The sequence below is a fragment of the Hemitrygon akajei genome, chromosome 7 (assembly GCF_048418815.1).
Source record: "Hemitrygon akajei chromosome 7, sHemAka1.3, whole genome shotgun sequence".
NCBI classification, from domain to species: domain Eukaryota; kingdom Metazoa; phylum Chordata; class Chondrichthyes; order Myliobatiformes; family Dasyatidae; genus Hemitrygon; species Hemitrygon akajei.
The window spans coordinates 26,675,049-26,693,561 of record NC_133130.1 but is presented as its reverse complement, the minus strand read 5'-3'; the positions used below and the strand labels follow the sequence as shown (position 1 = coordinate 26,693,561).

Genomic DNA, 18,513 nt, shown 5'->3' with positions numbered 1-18,513 from the left:
ATCCCTCCATGCACTTATCCAAGAGTTGCTTAAATAATCCTATGGTACCTGTCTGATCCACATCATCTGGCAACTTGTTCCATATTCTCACCACCTTATGTGTGTGGGGGAGGGGGAGAGAGAAAAGTTGCCCCTTGAGTTGGTTATATATCTTTACCCTCTCACCCTAAATCTGTGGTCCCAATTTTGGTCTCTCATAAGCTGAGGAAAAGGCCGTTATCATCCACCTTATCTATACCTTTCATATGTCAGCTCTTACTCTCCTATGTTCCAAGGAATAATGCCCGAGCCTGACCAACATCTCCCAACAGCTCAGGTCTTCTAGTGCTGGCGACATCTTCATAAATCTTTTCTGCAGTTTCCAGTTTAATCACACCATTGGTATAACAGGGTGACCATAACTTTAATGTTACTTCAAGATTGACCATACCAACAACTTGTACAACTGTAACATAATGTCCCATCTCCTGTACTCAGTGTCCTGACTAATGAAAGTGTACTAAACACCTTTCTCACCACCTTGTCTCCTGTGACATGATGGTCAAAGAACCTTGCGGCTGTATTCCTTGCTCCTTTTTTTCCTTTACACTCCTTAGTGCCCTATCATTTGTAGTATCAAATCAAGTTTAATTATCATTCAGACCGTGCATGGATACATTTGAATGAGACAGCACTCCTCTGGTGCTCAGGTGTAAAACATACATTCAAAATAAGTTGTATGCTGATTTGACTTTCCAAAAAGACATTTATCTGTGTTGAAATCCATTTGACGCTTTTGTGACTTTTCAATAGTCCCTTGTAATCTATCATGGCTTTCTTCAGTGATCAAACCTTATGCACTCACATTCAAATCACTTCTACCTGGTATTAACTGAGCTACCCAGAGAGCAGAGGGCCTGGGTGGGTAGGGGGAATTTATACGACGCATTTAAGACAGTTTACTCATACAATATATAGCGGACCTTACTGCTGTTACATTTACAATTATACGAAAACGTGATTAAGTTATCAGCAACCAAAAGTAGATGAAAAATCTGAGCTACTTTGCAGACCTTTTTTATCCTTCCCTTGGTACATAGGATATTTTGCGTCTTTCCTAAATACATATTTATATCATTCTATGCTTTGTGATTTCACAGTTGGAATTTACGTTGTGTAAACCGAAAGTTAGATTTATTTCTAACCATTGTTTTTATTGAATATAGAACAGTCACCACAAGAATAGCCCCTCACTCCATGAAATAGTGCTGAACCAATTTAAGTAGTAATCAAATGCCCAACTAACTACCGGTAATCCATTCTGCCTACACAATGTCCATTTCCTGCACATTCTCATACTTACCTAAGAGTTTCATAAACACCTCTATCATACTTGCTTCCACTATCATCCTTGGCAGCATATTCAAGACACCTACTCCTCTATGTTTAAAATTTAAAACAACTTGCACATCTCCTTTGAACTTAATCTGCTCACCTTAAATGCATCCTTTCTGTTATTGGACATTTCAACCCTAGGAAAAAGATATTGGCTGTATGCTAAATGTATGCTTCTAAATTTCTGTCAGATCTCTCCCCTCAGCCTCTGCTTCAGAGAAAACAAACCAAGTTTATCTATTTTCTCCATGTAGCATTTGCCCTGTAATCTAGGCAGCGTTCTAGAAAATTGCTTATGCAGCCTCTCCCATGACTTGATGTTCTTCCTATAATGGGATACCAAGAAATGCATGTAATACTGCAGTTGCAGCTGAACCAGAATTTTATAAAGCTGTAACATAACTTCCCAATTCTGGAATTCACCTCCAAGGCAAGCATGCCACATGCCTCTGAAACTCCCCCCATTTTCTGGGCATCTTTGGAAATGCAGCGAGTTAGCCCCTCGCTAACATTCGCTGGATTCCATGGTGATAAACCCACCTTGCTCCAGTTTTGTGCATCTAAGGTGTATACAACTTTGGTCCTGCCAAATCTATGAGATTGGGATGTGTCGCCCACCCAAACCCCAGTGTGTGTGAATGCTATGTGACTTACTGCATAAAATTATGCCAGTCAGCATAAAATTATAGATTGCACACTGCATACAATTATGAAGAAGTATATTTGTGAAAGTTAACTTAGCCAAAGAGTTAGTAATGAAAAGAAAGGGGAAAAAAACAAAAAGGCCCTTTATAATTAATCAGTCAAATGTGCACAGGGTGGAGCTCAAATCTTCCAACGACCATATTCACTGATTCTTGGTAGTCCTCCAGGCCTGGGCTCCATCAATTTGCATTTCCTCATGGGATGGAATCCTACGATCTGGTCTCTCCAGTGTCTTCTCTCTTCATCTCCCACTGAATAAAGACCCACCACTGGTATCGGTCACAAAACCGCTCTTCCTGCCTCCTTCAGAACCACTTCCCAGTTCCACTGTCCTGACTGGATGACCCACATTCCTGTGCATCCCCTGTCTCTAACAGTAACTCAAACACTACTGCTACAGAAAGACCATTATATGAAGTACCCTTCAACATCAGCAGTGAAACCTTTACCAGAGCATTACACCTCCTTTACCCCTTTCAGCTTGTGTAGACACTCTTAGGGAGTTATGGATGCAAACCCTAAAATATCTCTGCACGTCAACACTGTTCGGGGTCTTGTGATTAAGTGTATTGCCCTTTATAGTTGATTTCCCAAGGTGCAACACTGCACATTTGGCCAAGTTGAATTCCTTCTGCCATTTCTCCACCCATAATCTGCAGTGTGTCCCACTGTATCCCTTGCCAGTCTTACTCCATCCACAACATTGATCTTTGTACCATCTGCAAACTTACTAACGCAGCCATCCACATTTCCATCCAGGTCGCAAAAGGCAGAAGTCTTAGTACAGATCCCTGTGGAGCACCACTCATCACAGACCTCTAGCCAGAATAAGACCATTACCCTCTGTCTTCTATGGGCAAGGCGGTTCTGAATCCTAATGATCAATTCACTGTGGATCCATTGTATCTTAATCTTCTGGTTGAACCTTAAATAAAGGAACTTTATCAAATGCCTTGCTAAAATTCATGCAGACAACATCCACTTCTACCTTCTTCGAGCACCTTCGCTCACCTCCCCCCCAAAAAAAATCAAGTCAGTAAGACAGGACTTGCTCTGCACTAAGCAATGCTGACTGTCCCAAATTAGGCCATGGTTTTCCAAATACTTTTCATCCTATCCCTAAGAATCTTCTAGTAACTTCCCTGCTACTGACATGAAGTTCATTGGTCTATTGTTTCCCGGATTATTCTGTTTTCGTTCTTGAATAATAGAACAAATTTAGCTATTGCCAGTCCTCTGGTCAAGGCCCCAGCAATCTTATCTCTTGCCCCTCAGTAACCTAGGGTACATCCCAACAGGTTTTAATGTTCTTTAATAGATCCAACACTATTTCCTCTTTCTTGAAATACTCTGGAGCATTAGCACACTCCACACTGATCCCCCTGCCCTCCATGTCTCTCTCCTTGGTAAACACACCCACTGATAAACTCTCCTTGGCAAAGTAATTGCCCACATCCTCTGCCTCAGCCCAGGTTCCCTCTTTTATCCTTGATTGGTCCCTTGATCTGATCCCTAGCTATCCTCTTGCTCTTAATGTATGTATAGAATGCCTTGGGATTTTCTTCAATCCTACTTTCCAAGGACTGTTCATGGCCACCATCTTTCCTAATTTGCCCTCCCCCCCCGGCTTCTTTATAATCCTCAAGGGCGCTGCTTTATTTTAGCTTCCTAGAATCTTAATACATTTTTTGCATAGCCTGATGTTGCATTCCAGAGTTTTGTTGTTAAATGCAAAGATTATAGTAAATATTGCTATTGCAAATATATTAAGTATCATGCCACTATTGAAACAATGTAATTAAACTTAACAAAATAGCAATTATAAGTTACCTTTATTTTGCTTATTGCATCTGCATTCTTGACAGCTTTTACTTTTGTTTAATACTTATGACATAGGTCTGAACATGAGCGGCATTCTCCCAACTGTCCATTTGTGAAAGGTGAACACACACAAAACGTGCCACTGTCCATTACGTTGGCAACAAGTCCTGCACAGTTTCCCAGCATAGATGTCCCTGATCGAATAGCATGTGTTGGCTTTGGAAGTTGCCCTCATTTCCTAGCTGCTTCAACAAGGCATGGCAAGATCTGTGTATGGGACGTTTCCAAAATAATGAAGGTATTTTTTATGATTAATTGATGCTGCAGAGAATGTTCTTAAAGGTTTCAGTTTAATGAGGAAAGTCAATAGGCAGTGGAGAAGGGACTAGTGTTGTATGATTGCAAAACCAGCCAAGATGTTGGTCTTTCTCCACAGGTTTTGTGTTGTACTATGTCTTTGTGAATCTTTCTGAAGTTCTTTGATTAATTTTTCTTTGATTCATTTGTCACTTACCTGGATGTTAGTTAATTGGCTACTGAAAATTACTCCTGCTTTCAGTTTCTTTCTCCACACCACCTTTCACTTCTATGTTTGCTTGTTTACATGCAGACATCATTTATCGGAACCCAGGAAAAGCTGTGTTCTGCTTCATTAGCTCTGTTTTGCATTTTCTACCCTTAGATGCTCCTTAATCTATATACAGAAAATTTAGTTTTAGACTCTTCAAGGTAAATTTGTGTCACCAAAGTCAGCTATGATTTGCTGCTAGCTCTCCAGCTTTGAGTTGGAAGGTAGTGAAGCTCTTTTGCTTAGAGATGAGTTCAAAGCGTGATTTGTATTGTATTGTACTGAGGATGAAATGTGAGCTGAAAGCTTTCACAGGAGGCACAGAATCCCATGACACTATCTTGGGGAAGCAAGGGGAGATTTTCCTAAATCTCTCATACTATTTTGTCATGTGTTCTTGAAGAAAGATCAATACTGCTGTAGTTGCCTGATCTTTGGCTGTTAAACTTGCTCAAAAAAGCAGATATTTACTAGATTTGAGATGCAAATGAAATAGTTATCTGTATAGTGATAGGAGATTTTAATGTCTGAAGTTGGACTGAACACAGCAAACCAAGTTTCTCTACCAGTTTACCCCTACTGATAATACTGTACTACTCATCACCCTCTCATTTTGACGACAAAGACCCACAATGAGGCCATTTCTCATTATTTAGCAGCCATCTTGTAATTATCAAGATCTCAAATCCAGCAAAGCTCACCTCCTAGCAGGACTAGTAGTAGTAGTAGTGATTCCTACCCTTCTAACAGTTCATATATATGAGCTACTTGCAGCAAGTACTCAAAATATACCAAAGTACTCTAAACTAGGAAGATTGGTGTGCTCTTCTCAAGTTGCAATTCCCAACATGGAAGCTATAATTGCACTGTTATCTCTGAATGGGCACCATCATTCACATGCCTGGCAGTAGACTACCCAAATAGTTCTGAGCTCTATTGGGGCAGGATATTAACTGGCACAGTGAATACTTCAAAAATGTGTAACGACCCACTTATGAAAGCAAACAGCTTTTGCATTAACTCTTGAAGTCTGACATTAGTTTATGTCCAATGATCAATTACGGTGTAGAAGGAACATCTGGAGTAGCAGTGAGAACTTTGTGTTTTGAGGAGCATGCAGCTTGGAGAAAAGACCAAGCTACTTATTCCATCCACAGCAGAATCTGAATATCCAAGTAATTCTCATTAGGTGCCTCGGAATCCACAGAGTCAGGATGAAAGCAAGTTGCCCTTGACTCATGAGGCACTGCTCAAGTAGAAGAGAATATAAAACTCTGGGGAAAACTGCAGCAGTTTGATTTGAGTCAAATCTTTACAAATAAAATTAAATTGTCAAGAATACCTTCCATGAAAGAAGAAACCTGCAGGGACTCTCCAGTAAAGCTTGCAAATGGAATAAAGTACCAAGAGTAATGCCTGTTAATTTTTGCAAAAACAAAGCCAGGATCCATGTTAAATCTTTGGATACTGTCTTGAACTGAGGATGGATTTCTTTCTCACAGGCCTGTACACTACTACTTTGAAACCAGCTTGTTGAAGGAAAACTTGTAATGATATACTTCCTTTTAAAGAATGTTGCATGTGCATGTTTTTAATAGTTACCAGCCCTAAGAATTGTTTTTGGAACTTGCATTCTGCCAATTTGGCAATTTGGAATGGAGTTCAGGAGTGCTATACCAGAATATTGAGACATATTTCTATTTATTTTTAAATTTAGGTTCATTTGAAATTTGACATCAATCCGTATGATGCAGCAATTTTGAGGCTGATTTCTTTGCCTGGGGTAGAACATGGGTCAGCTAGTGAATCCCAGAGGCCGTCTCTAGCATGGTTGGAAGACTCTTCCAGTTGTTCTGATATACCAAAATTAGAAGGTGACAGGTAATAAACTAGCATAAAAGTTTTAATTTGTATTTCATGAACTGTTGTCTCGGCTTACTTTCATGATAAAGTGCCAAACAATCTTACGATTGCTGTGTATTGCATTGGAATGTACTCATCAATGTGTCTTGTTTCTCAAAGTGATGATCAGCTGGAAGATTCTGACAGTGAAGAGCATTCCAGAACAGATTCAGCTACAGGTATGGTCAAATTTGGAACATTCCCTTTGCCAATTGTCATTACTTGTTATTAGTGTTAGGTTCCTGCCAGTCATACTTCAATACAGCAGAGAATTTTTAGAGCTACTCAGAACCTGCACCAGCTCTTGTGATGACAGGGTTTTTTTTATCAGCCTCAAGGCAATAATCTAATTTTTGCTAGTAATTTCATTAAAAATATGGTAACTGTATCTGTGGAAAGTGAAAGCATCTAATGTCACATGAGCACACAACTTTTCATTTGAAACCCTTACACCCTTCCAGGGAGTGCATGCTGTCGAATTTCATTCCCATATAGGCTCATCTGATGACTGCAGTGTGGGTTGATTTAACTTTAAAGCTCATTTGATGGACTACCTGTTTTTGTGCTATAAAATTACCTAATTCGCAGCTCCAGTGTAGTACAGGGGGAATAATGCACTATTGGATGTACTATTTTACAGCTCTTTGCCATTTGGGCCAACATAAAAGGTCCTGTGCTGCTCCTTGGATAAGAGCAGGGGAGATTTCCTGATTGTTCTAGACAGCATTTATCCCTCCACCCTAATGTTATGTGGTCATTTACTTTTTGAGTGAGCTTGATTAGTGCTAATTAGCTACTGTTCCCCACATTAATTTTTCCTCACTAATGTAAATGAATTGGATGATGGAGAAAGTGGGTTGCTGGTATACAATGTCTACATGTTCACTTTAAATATTTGAAACTTATGGTAAATGATTTTAGATTGAGATAGTGTAGGAACATCTGGATGTTATGCAGTGCAGTAAGATGTATACCATAATTTGCTTTGGAGAGAGTTGCATGTCTTCCATTTGAGGGGAGTAAATGTAATTCGACACCATGTTGATGTCAAATTTGAAAACTGATGTGACAGTTCTACCCTCTTATTGTTATATCGTGATGATGTTATTGTTCTTGCAGTTGTGTTGATATTTTATAACAACCTGACAATTTTGTTTTGTTAGGGCAAACATCTCAGAAGGAATGTAGCATGGACATCAGTATAGATGTGACGGCATTGAGTATTCTGCAGCAACCTGAAAAACTTCAGTGGGAAATAGTGGCAAATGTTCTCGAGGATACAGTTAAGGATTTGGAGGAGCTGGGTGCCAACACGTCCACTATCAATAACAAGAGTGAAAAAACAAAGGAGAAGCACACTGAGCAGCACAACATTCCCTTTCCTTGTTTATTAGCAGGAGTTTTATTATCTTACAAATCCGCTGCTTCTTCGCCAATAAGTACTCATTCACGGAGGTCCTTGGACTCTTTAAGCAGGACTCGAGGTGAAAGTGTATCTGACCAAGTGACTATGGACAATGAATCTGGCAGTAATTCTGAATTAAGCTCACCCATAGTAAAAAGGACTTTGCCTCTATTATTGCTTTATAGCATTAAAGAGTCAGACGAAAAGGCAGGTAAAGTTTTTGCACAAATGAACAATTTAGTAGGTAAAGGTTTACATGATGAAGGTTTCACAGTACCACAGATAATAGAAATGGAATTAGATAGCCAAGAACAACTGTTGTTGCAGGATCCACCCATGACATATATTCAACAGTTTGCAGATGCTGCAGCTAATCTTGCCTCTGTAGACTCTGATAAATGGAGTTCAGTGGTTCCAAAACCTGGTGCCCTTGTCCATTGTCTGCGGCTGCCAAAGTTTACTGAAGAGGAGAATCTCCACATTGATTCTATTACACCCTGTGCTGATGGAATTCATCTCTTGATAGGACTACGGACTTGTCCTGTTACATCCTTGAGTGCAATAAGTCAAGTAGAGGCCTTGAATAACTTAAATAAATTGAACTCTGCATTGTGTAACAGAAGTAAAGGAGATTTAGAGTCCAACCTAACCATTGGGATTAATTCAGACATTGGTTTTCTTCAGGAGGAGTCGCCCACTGATGCACAAACTCCACTAATTATCCAGCCTGAGCAAAGAACTTTGAGTGGTGGTTATCTTCTGCTTTATAAGATGAATTACAGCACACGTATAGTAACTTTAGAAGAGCAACCTGTTAAAATCCAACATATCAAGGATCCACAGGATGCAATTACCTCACTAATATTGCTTCCACCGGATGTTTTGGATAATAGAGACGATGACTGTGAGGAAATAATAGATGAAGCTCCATTGACTTCAAGAAATGGGATTGTGAGAGAAAAGAAATCTGATGCTTCCAATCTTGGGCATTTAGTGGTTACTACTCAGGGAGGATTTATAAAAATTTTAGATCTCTCAAACTTTGAAACTTTAGTTAAAGTGGAACCACCTAGAAAAGAGAGCAGTAATGAACTAGATCCTTTTATCTCAGTGGTGTACTGTTCTGGAACAGACAGACTTTGTGCTTGCACATATGGTAAGAGTTTTATTCATAACTTTGTCTCATAAATTTTAAATGCTTTAGTTTTAATGCTTTTCTGTCTGATGTTTCTTGTATGATATCTTATAACTTTACGTTTGGGTGCAATGTTTGAAATATTTCAGGTTGACTTTTGTTCATAATTGGGTATTGTGCTTCTGGTGACGTGCACTTGAGTCATCTTTAAAGTTGCTGTCAGTGGATTATGTGAAGTAAAATGTGACTAAGAATTCCAGGATGACCGCACACACACACACAGAAACCCCCCCCCCCCCCTCCGAGGAACGCAGCAGGCCAGGCAGCATCCATGGGGAAAAAAAATACAGTGCAGTTGACATTTCAGGCCAAGACCCTTCAGCGGGGCCCTCACTAACAAGGCGTTTTTGCCCACAGAACTCATCTTTTTTCTCTAGTCCTGCTGAAGGGTCTTGGGCCCAAGACATCAACTGTACTTTTTTCCCACAGATGCTGCTTGACCTGCTGAGTTCCTTCAGCATTTTGTGTGTGTTGCTTGGATTTCTAGCATCTGCAGATTTTTCCTTGTTTAAGAATTCCACAAATTTTGCATTTAAGAAGCTGACTGCTGCCATGCACTCTCTTTGTTAACAGTAAACTATCTTGCTTCTATCCTGTTATTTTTATTATCTATTTAATATATATTGAACTCATTTTGTTTGCTTTTAAGTTGTTCCTTTTATTGGAATAGAAATTGGATTAATTTGTCATAATGCAATATGCTGTTTCTTGATGAAGAGTCCAAGTTCATTCATGTCCATGCTTGTGCTCCACCAACTAGTTTCAGGTAGTAGCAGGAATGAAGTAGCTTGTTTTCCTTCCATTCCACGTTAGTGTCTCATCATCTCTACTCTCAGCCAATCTCAATTTTATTGACATTGTTTTAAAACAACTCACTTTAGATCATTGTCAGACTTGTACTGTGAATCAAAGTTCAAAGTAAACTTTATTATCAAAGTGCATTTATGTTACCATATACAACCCTGAGATGCATTTTTTTGTGGGTATACTCAACAATCTAGAATAATTATAACAGTCAATGAAAGACTTCCCAACGAGGTCATTCAACCAGAATGCAGAGATGACAAACAGTGCAAATGCGAAAAGAAGAAACAATAATAAATAAGCAAAAATATCGAGAAGATGAGATGAAGAGTCCTTGAAAGTGATTCTATAGGTTGTGGGAATATTTCATTGATGGGGGAAGTGAAGTTGAGTGAAGTTACTGCCTTTGGTTCAAGACCTTGATAGCAGAGGGTAGTAATTGTGGCTTAACCTGGTGGTTCAGAGGCTCTAGTACCTTTATTATGGCAACCGCGAGCAGAGAGCATGTCCTGGTTGGTGGGTGTCCCTGGTGATGAATGCTGCTTTCCTGTGACAGTCTTCCATGTCGATGTGCTCAGTGGTTGGGAGGGCTTTACCCATGACGGATTTGCCGATTCTACTGCGTTGGGTGTTGATGTAGGCAGTCAATCCATTCCGCACAGCACATTTATAGAAGTTTGACAAAGTTTTAGATGTCCTGCTGAATCTTTGCAAACTCCGAAGAAAGTAGAGGTGCTGTCGTGCTTTCCTCATAATTGCACTTAAATGCCGAGTCTAGGACAGGTCCTCTGAAGTAATAACACTTGAGAATTTTAAGTTGTTAACCCTCTCCACCTCTGATCCTGTGATGAGGACTAACTCCTAGATCTCTGGTCAATAATCAGCTCCTTAGTTTTGCTGACATTGAGTGAGAGATTGTTATAACACCACTCAGCCAGATTTTCAGTCTCCCTCCTATATGCTGATACATCAACACCTTTGATTTGGCCTACAACGGTGTTGTCATTAGCAGACTTGAACATGGTATTGGAGATGTGCTCAGCCACACAGTTGTAAGTGTTAAGCGAGTAGAGCAGGGGATTAAGCACACAGCCTTGTGGTACACCTGTGCTGATGGAGATTGTGGAGGAAATGAACCGACTAGGGTCTGCAAGTGAGGAAATTGAGATGCAATTGTACAAGGAGGTATTTGAAGCTCAGTGTTAGAGCTTATTAATTAGTTTTGAGGGTATTGAATGCTGAGCAGGAATCAATAAAGAACATTCTGATGTATGCATCTTTGCTGTCCAGATGTTCCAGGGTTGAGTGAAGAGTCAATGAAGTGGCATCTACTGTGGGCCTTTAGCTCCGGTACTCCATTTAGAGCAGATCTAAGTCGTTTCTCAGGCAAGAGTTGCTATGTTTCATCACTAACCTCTCAAAACACTTGATCACTATGGATATACAGTTGTAAGAAAGTGTTTGTGAACCTTTTGCAAGTCCCTGGTTTTCTGCATTAAATACTCATAAAATGTGGTCTGATCATCTAATAGATGCACCATCCACTGAAGGGTCTCGGCATGCATCATCAATTGTACTCTTTTCCTGGCCTGCAGGATGTTGCCTGGCCTGATGAGTTCCTCCAGCATTTTGTGTGCGCTGCCTAAACTAATAACACACAAACATTTGTACTTTTCATGCCTTTATTGAACACAGTCTAGTTGGAGAAAGTATGTGACCCCTTGTGTTTAGTTGTTGGTAGAACCTCCCTTAGCAGCAATAACCTCCACCAAACATTTCCTGTAGCTACTAATCACACTTGCACAACAGCCAGGAGGAATTTTAGACCATAAAGAAAAAAACTGTTTCAGTTCAATATTTCTGGGATACTTTGCATGAACAGCCCTCTTCAGGTCATGCCACAACATCTCAGTTCTGTTAGGGTTTGGACTGTAACTCGGTCATTCCAAAACATGAATTTTCTTTTTTTAAAACCATTCTTTTGTTGATTTACTCTTGTGCTTCAGGTCATTGTCTTGTTGCAACATCCAACTTCTATTAAGTTTCAGTTAATGGACTGTTACTCTAACATTCTCCTGTAAAATGTCTTAATACAATATGGAATTCATTGTTCCCTCAATGATTGCAAGCTGTTTTGAATTGATGCATGATGCACATAAATAGATCTTTCTTGAGAACAGCAGGCTCTGTCAGTAACCTGACTTTGTCTTCTTTATTGGGCAGGGCACCTCTGCAACCCACACTTCCAATCTTAACTCATTGACTGGAACACCTGATTCCAAATAGCTTCTGTAGAAGGCATTACCCAGAGGATCACATACTTTTTTTGAACCTAGGCTCTGTTTAAATGGTGTACTCAGTATTGTCAAGTAGTACAGTTGTTTGTGTAATTAGTTTAGGCAGATTGTGTTTGTCTATTATTGTGACTTGGATAAAGATGAGATCATATTTTATGAGTAATTAATGCAGAAAGCCAGGTAATTGCAAAGGGTTCACAAACTGTTTTTTGCAACTAAGTGCTACTGTCATTGTGGCAGGTCACCAAGCTCTTAGGCACTGGTATGGTTGAAGTCTGTTTAAAGCAGGTGAGTACCTGTCACTGCTGAAGCAAGAGGGTAAAGAACTTGGTGAACTCATCAACCAGTTGATCAGCACAGGCGTTTAGTACTCCATTTGGGCCGGATGCTTTTTATGTGTTCACCCACCTGAAGGCAGTTTGCACTGTGGCTTCAGAGGCTGAAAACATAGGATCATCGGGGGATGTGGGGAGTTCATGATGGTTCCTCCATGTTTTGATGGTCAAAGTGAGCATATAAGGCATTGAGCTCATCTTGAAGCGAAGCACTGCTGTCATTTAGTTTTAAGAGGTGGTAGTATTCAAACCCTGCCACAACTATCGAGTTTCCTTTGATTCAGGTTTGGTCTGGAGTTTCCACTTCACCTGTGAGATGGCTTTCCAGTCTTGTAACTTTCTTGGTCACCAGACTTGAATGCCTCTGATCTGGCTGTCAGCAGATTTCGGATCTCATTGTTCATCCAGGGCTTCTGATTGGGGAAGATTGAATGATTTTGTGGGGACACACTTGTCTATAGCTACTTTAATAAAGTCCATTAGAGTGATGTTGGTGGTTGTGATTTGAAATCTTACCTGCTTGTAAAACATAAATGTGGAGAGGAAGCAATCTTCTTTTTAAAAAAAATTAATGCACTTCAGAAATATTTCCAGCTTGAAGTCCAATTCTTCCATTATATGAAATCCTATATGTGAAGAGGACTACAGAGATCAATAAATATATCTGATTGTAAATTTACAGTCTGAGAAGCAAAGCCTAGTAGATGCTATTTCTTTGAAAATGTGCTGTCATTCACATGCAGATTTATCTGCAATAAATGATTTTAATTTTTGGCTTTTAGTTATGAGATAACTTTTCTGTGGCATCTTTCCTGTACTGTTATTTCATCTGCTGCATTGTCTCTTTCTGATGGCATCTTGTGCAATGCATCTTGCTTATCTCCTGATTCTATGTTGCAGACAATGTACCCTTCACTTTGCCTCAGTGGTTTTTCCCTGCCTTGCATGTTTCTTTCTTGTTCCAACATGGCCAGCATCTTTAAAAGTAACTTCTGTTTTCCCATTACACTGTCACATCCATGATGCCCTAAGAGATAAGTGTGGAGAAAAAGCAGTAATATAATTATTCATGTTGCAAAATTTGTGCATCATCCAAACCACAGACCAAGGTGACTTCCTTCAATACAGGGTCTGTTTACATTCAATGCTGATGAGATCTATGCATTTTCAGTACCTCAGTTCCAAACTAATCTCTTATATTATCAAAATATAAATCAGAAGATGTCAGAAAATTGAACTGAAAGATGGGGATACAGAATCCTTGTGGGTAAAGTTACAAAACTGCCAAGGCCTATAAAACTTTTGGGATTTATGTACAGGCCTCTGAATCATAGCCCAAATGTAGAGTACAAATTACAGCAGGAGATAGAAAAGGCATGTAAGAAAGACAACGTTATTGTAGTTATGGGAGACTGGGAAATCAAGTTGGCACTGATTCTCAAGAGTAGGAATTTGTAGAAGTCATATGAGATAGTTTTTAAGAGCAACTTGTGTTTGAGCCCATGAGAGAAAAGGCATTTCTGGATTTGATATTGTGCAATGATTAAGGAGCGTGAGATAAAGCTGCCTTCTAGCCTTGCTGATACAAAATAGGTGGAGGGGCAGCTAGTGTTGAGGAAACAGGGAGTCTGCAGAAGGACTTGGACAGATTGAGAGAATGGGCAAATGTGGAAGATGGAATGCAGTGTAGAGAAGTGAATGGTCATGTCATTTCATAGAAGGCATAAAAGTGTATACTATTTTTCAAATAAATATTTTATTGATCTCAAAGGAAAGTACAGTGTCACAGTAGCATTGCAAGTGCAGATATACAGATGCACATATTAAAGAGAAGTAAAAAAAATGAAAAATGAGTTGCACAAACAGTCTAACAGAAGGGGGTCATCACTTCCCTGGGTATAGGTTGATTCATTATAGAGCCTAATGGCCGAGGGAAAGAATAACCTCATACAGTGCTCTTTGTAGCAGCACAGTTATCTTAGTCTATTACTAAAAGTTCTCCTCTGTTCAGCTAAGGTGCCATGCAGAGAGTGAGAAGCATTGTCCAGAATTGCCAGGATTTTCCCTAGGGTCCTTTGTTCTACCACAGCCACCAGTATGTCTAGTTTGACTCGTATAACATAGAAACATAGAAAATAGGTACAGGAGTACGCCATTCGGCCCTTCGAGCCTTCACTGCCATTCAGTATGATCATGGCTGATCATCCAACTCAGAACCCTGTACCTGCTTTCTCTCCGTACCCCCTGATCCCTTTAGCCACAAGGGCCATATCTAATTTCCTCTTAAATATAGCCAATGAACTGGCCTCAACTGTTTCCTGTGGCAGAGAATTCCACAGATTCACCACTCTCTGTGTGAAGAAGTTTTTCCTCATCTCGGTCCTAAAAGGCTTCCTCTTTATCCCTAAACTGTGACCCCTCGTTCTGGACTTCCCCAACATCGGAAACAATCTTCCTGCATCTAGCCTGTCCAATCCCTTTAGAATTTTATACGTTTCAATAAGATCCCCCCTCAATCTTCTAAATTCCAGTGAGTATAAGCCTAGTCGATCCAGTCTTTCTTCATATGAAAGTCCTGCCATCCCAGGAATCAATCTGGTGAACCTTCTCTGTACTCCCTCTATGGCAAGAATGTCTTTCCTCAGATTAGGGGACCAAAACTGCACACAATATTCTGGGTGCGGTCTCACCAAGGCCTTGTACAACTGCAGTAGAACCTCCCTGCTCCTGTACTCAAATCCTTTTGCTATGAATGCCAACATACCATTCGCCTTTTTCACCGCCTGCTGTACCTGCATGCCCACCTTCAATGACTGATGTACAATGACACCCAGGTCTCGTTGCATCTCCCCTTTTCCTAATCGGCCACCGTTCAGATAATAATCTGTTTTCCTGTTCTTGCAACCAAAGTGGATAACCTCACATTTATCCACATTAAATTGTATCTGCCATGAATTTGCCCACTCACCTAACCTACCCAAGTCACCCTGCATCCTCTTAGCATCCTCCTCACAGCTAACACTGCCGCCCAGCTTCGTGTCATCCGCAAACTTGGAGATACTGCATTTAATTCCCTCGTCTAAATCATTAATATATATTGTAAACAACTGGGGTCCCAGCACTGAGCCTTGCAGTACCCCACTAGTCACTGCCTGCCATTCTGAAAAGGTCCCGTTTACTCTCACTCTTTGCTTCCTGTCTGCCAACCAATTCTCTATCCACATCAATACCATACCCCCAATACCGTGTGCTTTATAAGTTTGCACACTATTCTCCTGTGTGGGACCTTGTCAAAAGCCTTTTGAAAATCTAAATATACCATAACCACTGGCTCTCCCCTAACCACTCTACTAGTTACATCTTCAAAAACTTCTATAAGATTCATCAGACATGATTTTCCATTCACAAATCCATGCTGACTTTGTCTGATGATTTCACCTCTTTCCAAATGTGCTGTTTATCACATCTTTGATAACCGACTCTAGCATTTTCCCCACCACCGATGTCAGACTAACCGGTCTATAATTCCCCAGTTTCTCTCTCCCTCCTTTTTTAAAAAGTGGGGTTACATTAGCCACCCTCCAATCCTCAGGAACTAATCCAGAATCTAAGGAGTTTTGAAAAATTATCACTAATGCATCCACTATTTCTTGGGCTACTTCCTTAAGCACTCTGGGATGCAGATCATCTGGCCCTGGGGATTTATCTGCCTTTAATCCCTTCAATTTACCTAACACCACTTCCCTACTAACATGTACTTCCCTCAGTTCCTCCATCTCACTAGACCCTCGGTCCCTTACTATTTCCGGAAGATTATTTATGTCCTCCTTAGTGAAGACAGAACCAAAGTAGTTATTCAATTAGTCTGCCATGTCTTTGTTCCCTATGATCAATTCACCTGTTTCTGACTGTAAAGGACCTACATTTGTCTTGACCAATCTTTTTCTTTTCACGTATCTATAAAAGCTTTTACAGTCAGTTTTTATTTTCCCGGCCAGCTTTCTCTCATAATCTTTTTTCCCTTTCCTAATTAAGCCCTTTGTCCTCCTCTGCTGGTCTCTGAATTTCTCCTAGTCCTCAGGTGTGCCGCTTTTTTTTTTGGCTGATTTATATGTTTCTTCTTTGGACTTGATACTATCCCTAATTTCCCTTGTCAGCCACGGGTGCACTACCTTCCCTGGTTTATTCTTTTGTCAAACTGGGATGAACAATTGTTCATCAGAGCCAGCCTTTCCAAGTTTATTGAACCTATTGGCTTCACTTGTGTTGATGTCATTGCCCAGCACACCACCGCATAGAAGATTGTACTGGTGATAGCAGGCTTGTAGAGTAAGGGAAGGAGGGCCTGCATACTCCAAAAGACCTTGGTCTCCTCAGGAAGTAGAGGTGACTCTGGCCCTTCTGATGTGTAGCCTTTGTGTTGGTGCTCCACTCAAATCCAAATTCTCTACAAATGTGGAGAGAATTCAGGTATCAGAGCTGCAAAGATGAACTTACAGGTTGAGTCCTAGTCATAAAGGACTACAGCTCAGAAACCGCCTTTTCAGCCCATCCAGACATGCCAGCCTTTACTGCCTAGTCTCATCTACCTGCACTGGGCCATTGCCCTCCATACCTTTCATCTATCCATGTACCTATCAAAGCTTCTCAAATGTGACAGTTGAACCTGCATGCTGCTTTCACTGCAGCTTGTTCCACACTTGCACCACCCTCTAAGTGAAGAAGCTCCACCTGAGTTTCCCCTTAAGTATTGTACCTTTTGCCCTAAACCTATGCATCTAGTTTTAGCCTCACTGAACCTGAGGGGCAAAAGCCTGCAAGTACTTATAGATCTATTTTTATAATCTCTCCCCTCATTCTCATATGCTCCAGGGAATAAAGTCTTAATGAATTCATTTTTTCCCTGTAACTCAGGTGCTCAGGTCCCTGCAACGTCCTTATAGATTTTGTCTACATTCTTTGAAATTTAGTAAGGTAATAAGGAAGGCAATTGCAGTGTTAACCATTCATTTTGAGAGTTTAAAAAGTCCTGTATCTTACTCAGCAGCCATCCGGGAATAGATGTGTCATGTCCCTGATTATATTCCTTCTGCGATACTTTAATGTCCTTTCTTTAATCTTGAACTTGGCAATAAATTGTGTTAAGTTTATTAAGCTGCTTTGCTTTTTAAGCAGTGAAGTGTGCTTCATGCCCTATCTTTGCCTTCCCATTCTCTGACTATTTCTGGTAAAATAGTGTTGCTCCTTTACAAAGCTTTACAAAGCATTCTCCTTCCATCTCTAAATGATAATTCTTTACACTTTGTCCAACCATCTGTCATCCTTATCTCTTTTCAACCCATACTTAATGAATTAGGTCTTCACTCTGCTGTTCTTTTTTTTTGGGGGGGGGGGCAGGTGCTCTTTTACCCTTTATTTTAATTTCTGCTTTTAAAGCTTTAGAATTGACTATTTTTACCTCTGACAACTATTAAGACTCTTAGAGCCTAGTGGGTTCCTACTGAGAAACATATTAAATAATTATGCCTAAACTTTATTTTGAGTATGCTTGAATTCCTTATGAAAAATGTAAATTAATGCTAAAGCAAAATACGAAGTTCATTATTGTGGATATTGCTGAAAGCTGGGGCTTGTTTATAGTATTCTATTTTTTCAAAAAATGCAAAGGAAATGGGAAATAGCTTATTTAATATATTTTAATACTGAATTTTAAAAGTGTAAGTTGTTGGCCCACCGTGTATTAACTACATGAATGGAAAATGTCATCATTTAGACAGGAAAGGACCTTTTTAATATACTTTTCAAGTAACTTGACAATTGAAACATTAGTAAGTGACTTGATCGTATTACTGCTTGTGTGTGGATCTGTGTTTTATTCACGATGATCAGTTCTTAGAACAGAAAACTAAAGTACTGATCCTTTGAAAAACAGATTTCATTTTGGCAGCAGTGATATAATTTTGAATGTTTCCAGTATGGAAAGTTGTAAAAAGTTGAGTGCGTCATTATGGTTGCTAGTTAATATCCTGTTTCAAATCACTGTGACTACAAAGGTTGGAGCGTTGTTAATACAAGTTTATTGTGTCTGAATGTAGAAGTGAAATTCT

At 39.9% G+C, this 18,513-nt stretch overlaps 1 protein-coding gene across 9 annotated transcripts in view; it reads left to right on the top strand.

Annotated features, from left to right (window-relative positions):
• The window catches only part of birc6 (baculoviral IAP repeat containing 6), a 246,679-nt gene that overhangs the window by 44,867 nt on the left and 183,299 nt on the right, over positions 1–18,513 (top strand). For all 9 annotated transcript variants that reach the window (XM_073050528.1, XM_073050534.1, XM_073050532.1 and 6 more), the window contains 4 exons: positions 3,976–4,198; positions 6,186–6,349; positions 6,491–6,549; positions 7,534–8,931. In XM_073050528.1, coding sequence (XP_072906629.1) covers positions 3,976–4,198; positions 6,186–6,349; positions 6,491–6,549; positions 7,534–8,931 — 1,844 coding nt within the window. The remainder of the gene's footprint in view (positions 1–3,975; positions 4,199–6,185; positions 6,350–6,490; positions 6,550–7,533; positions 8,932–18,513) is intronic.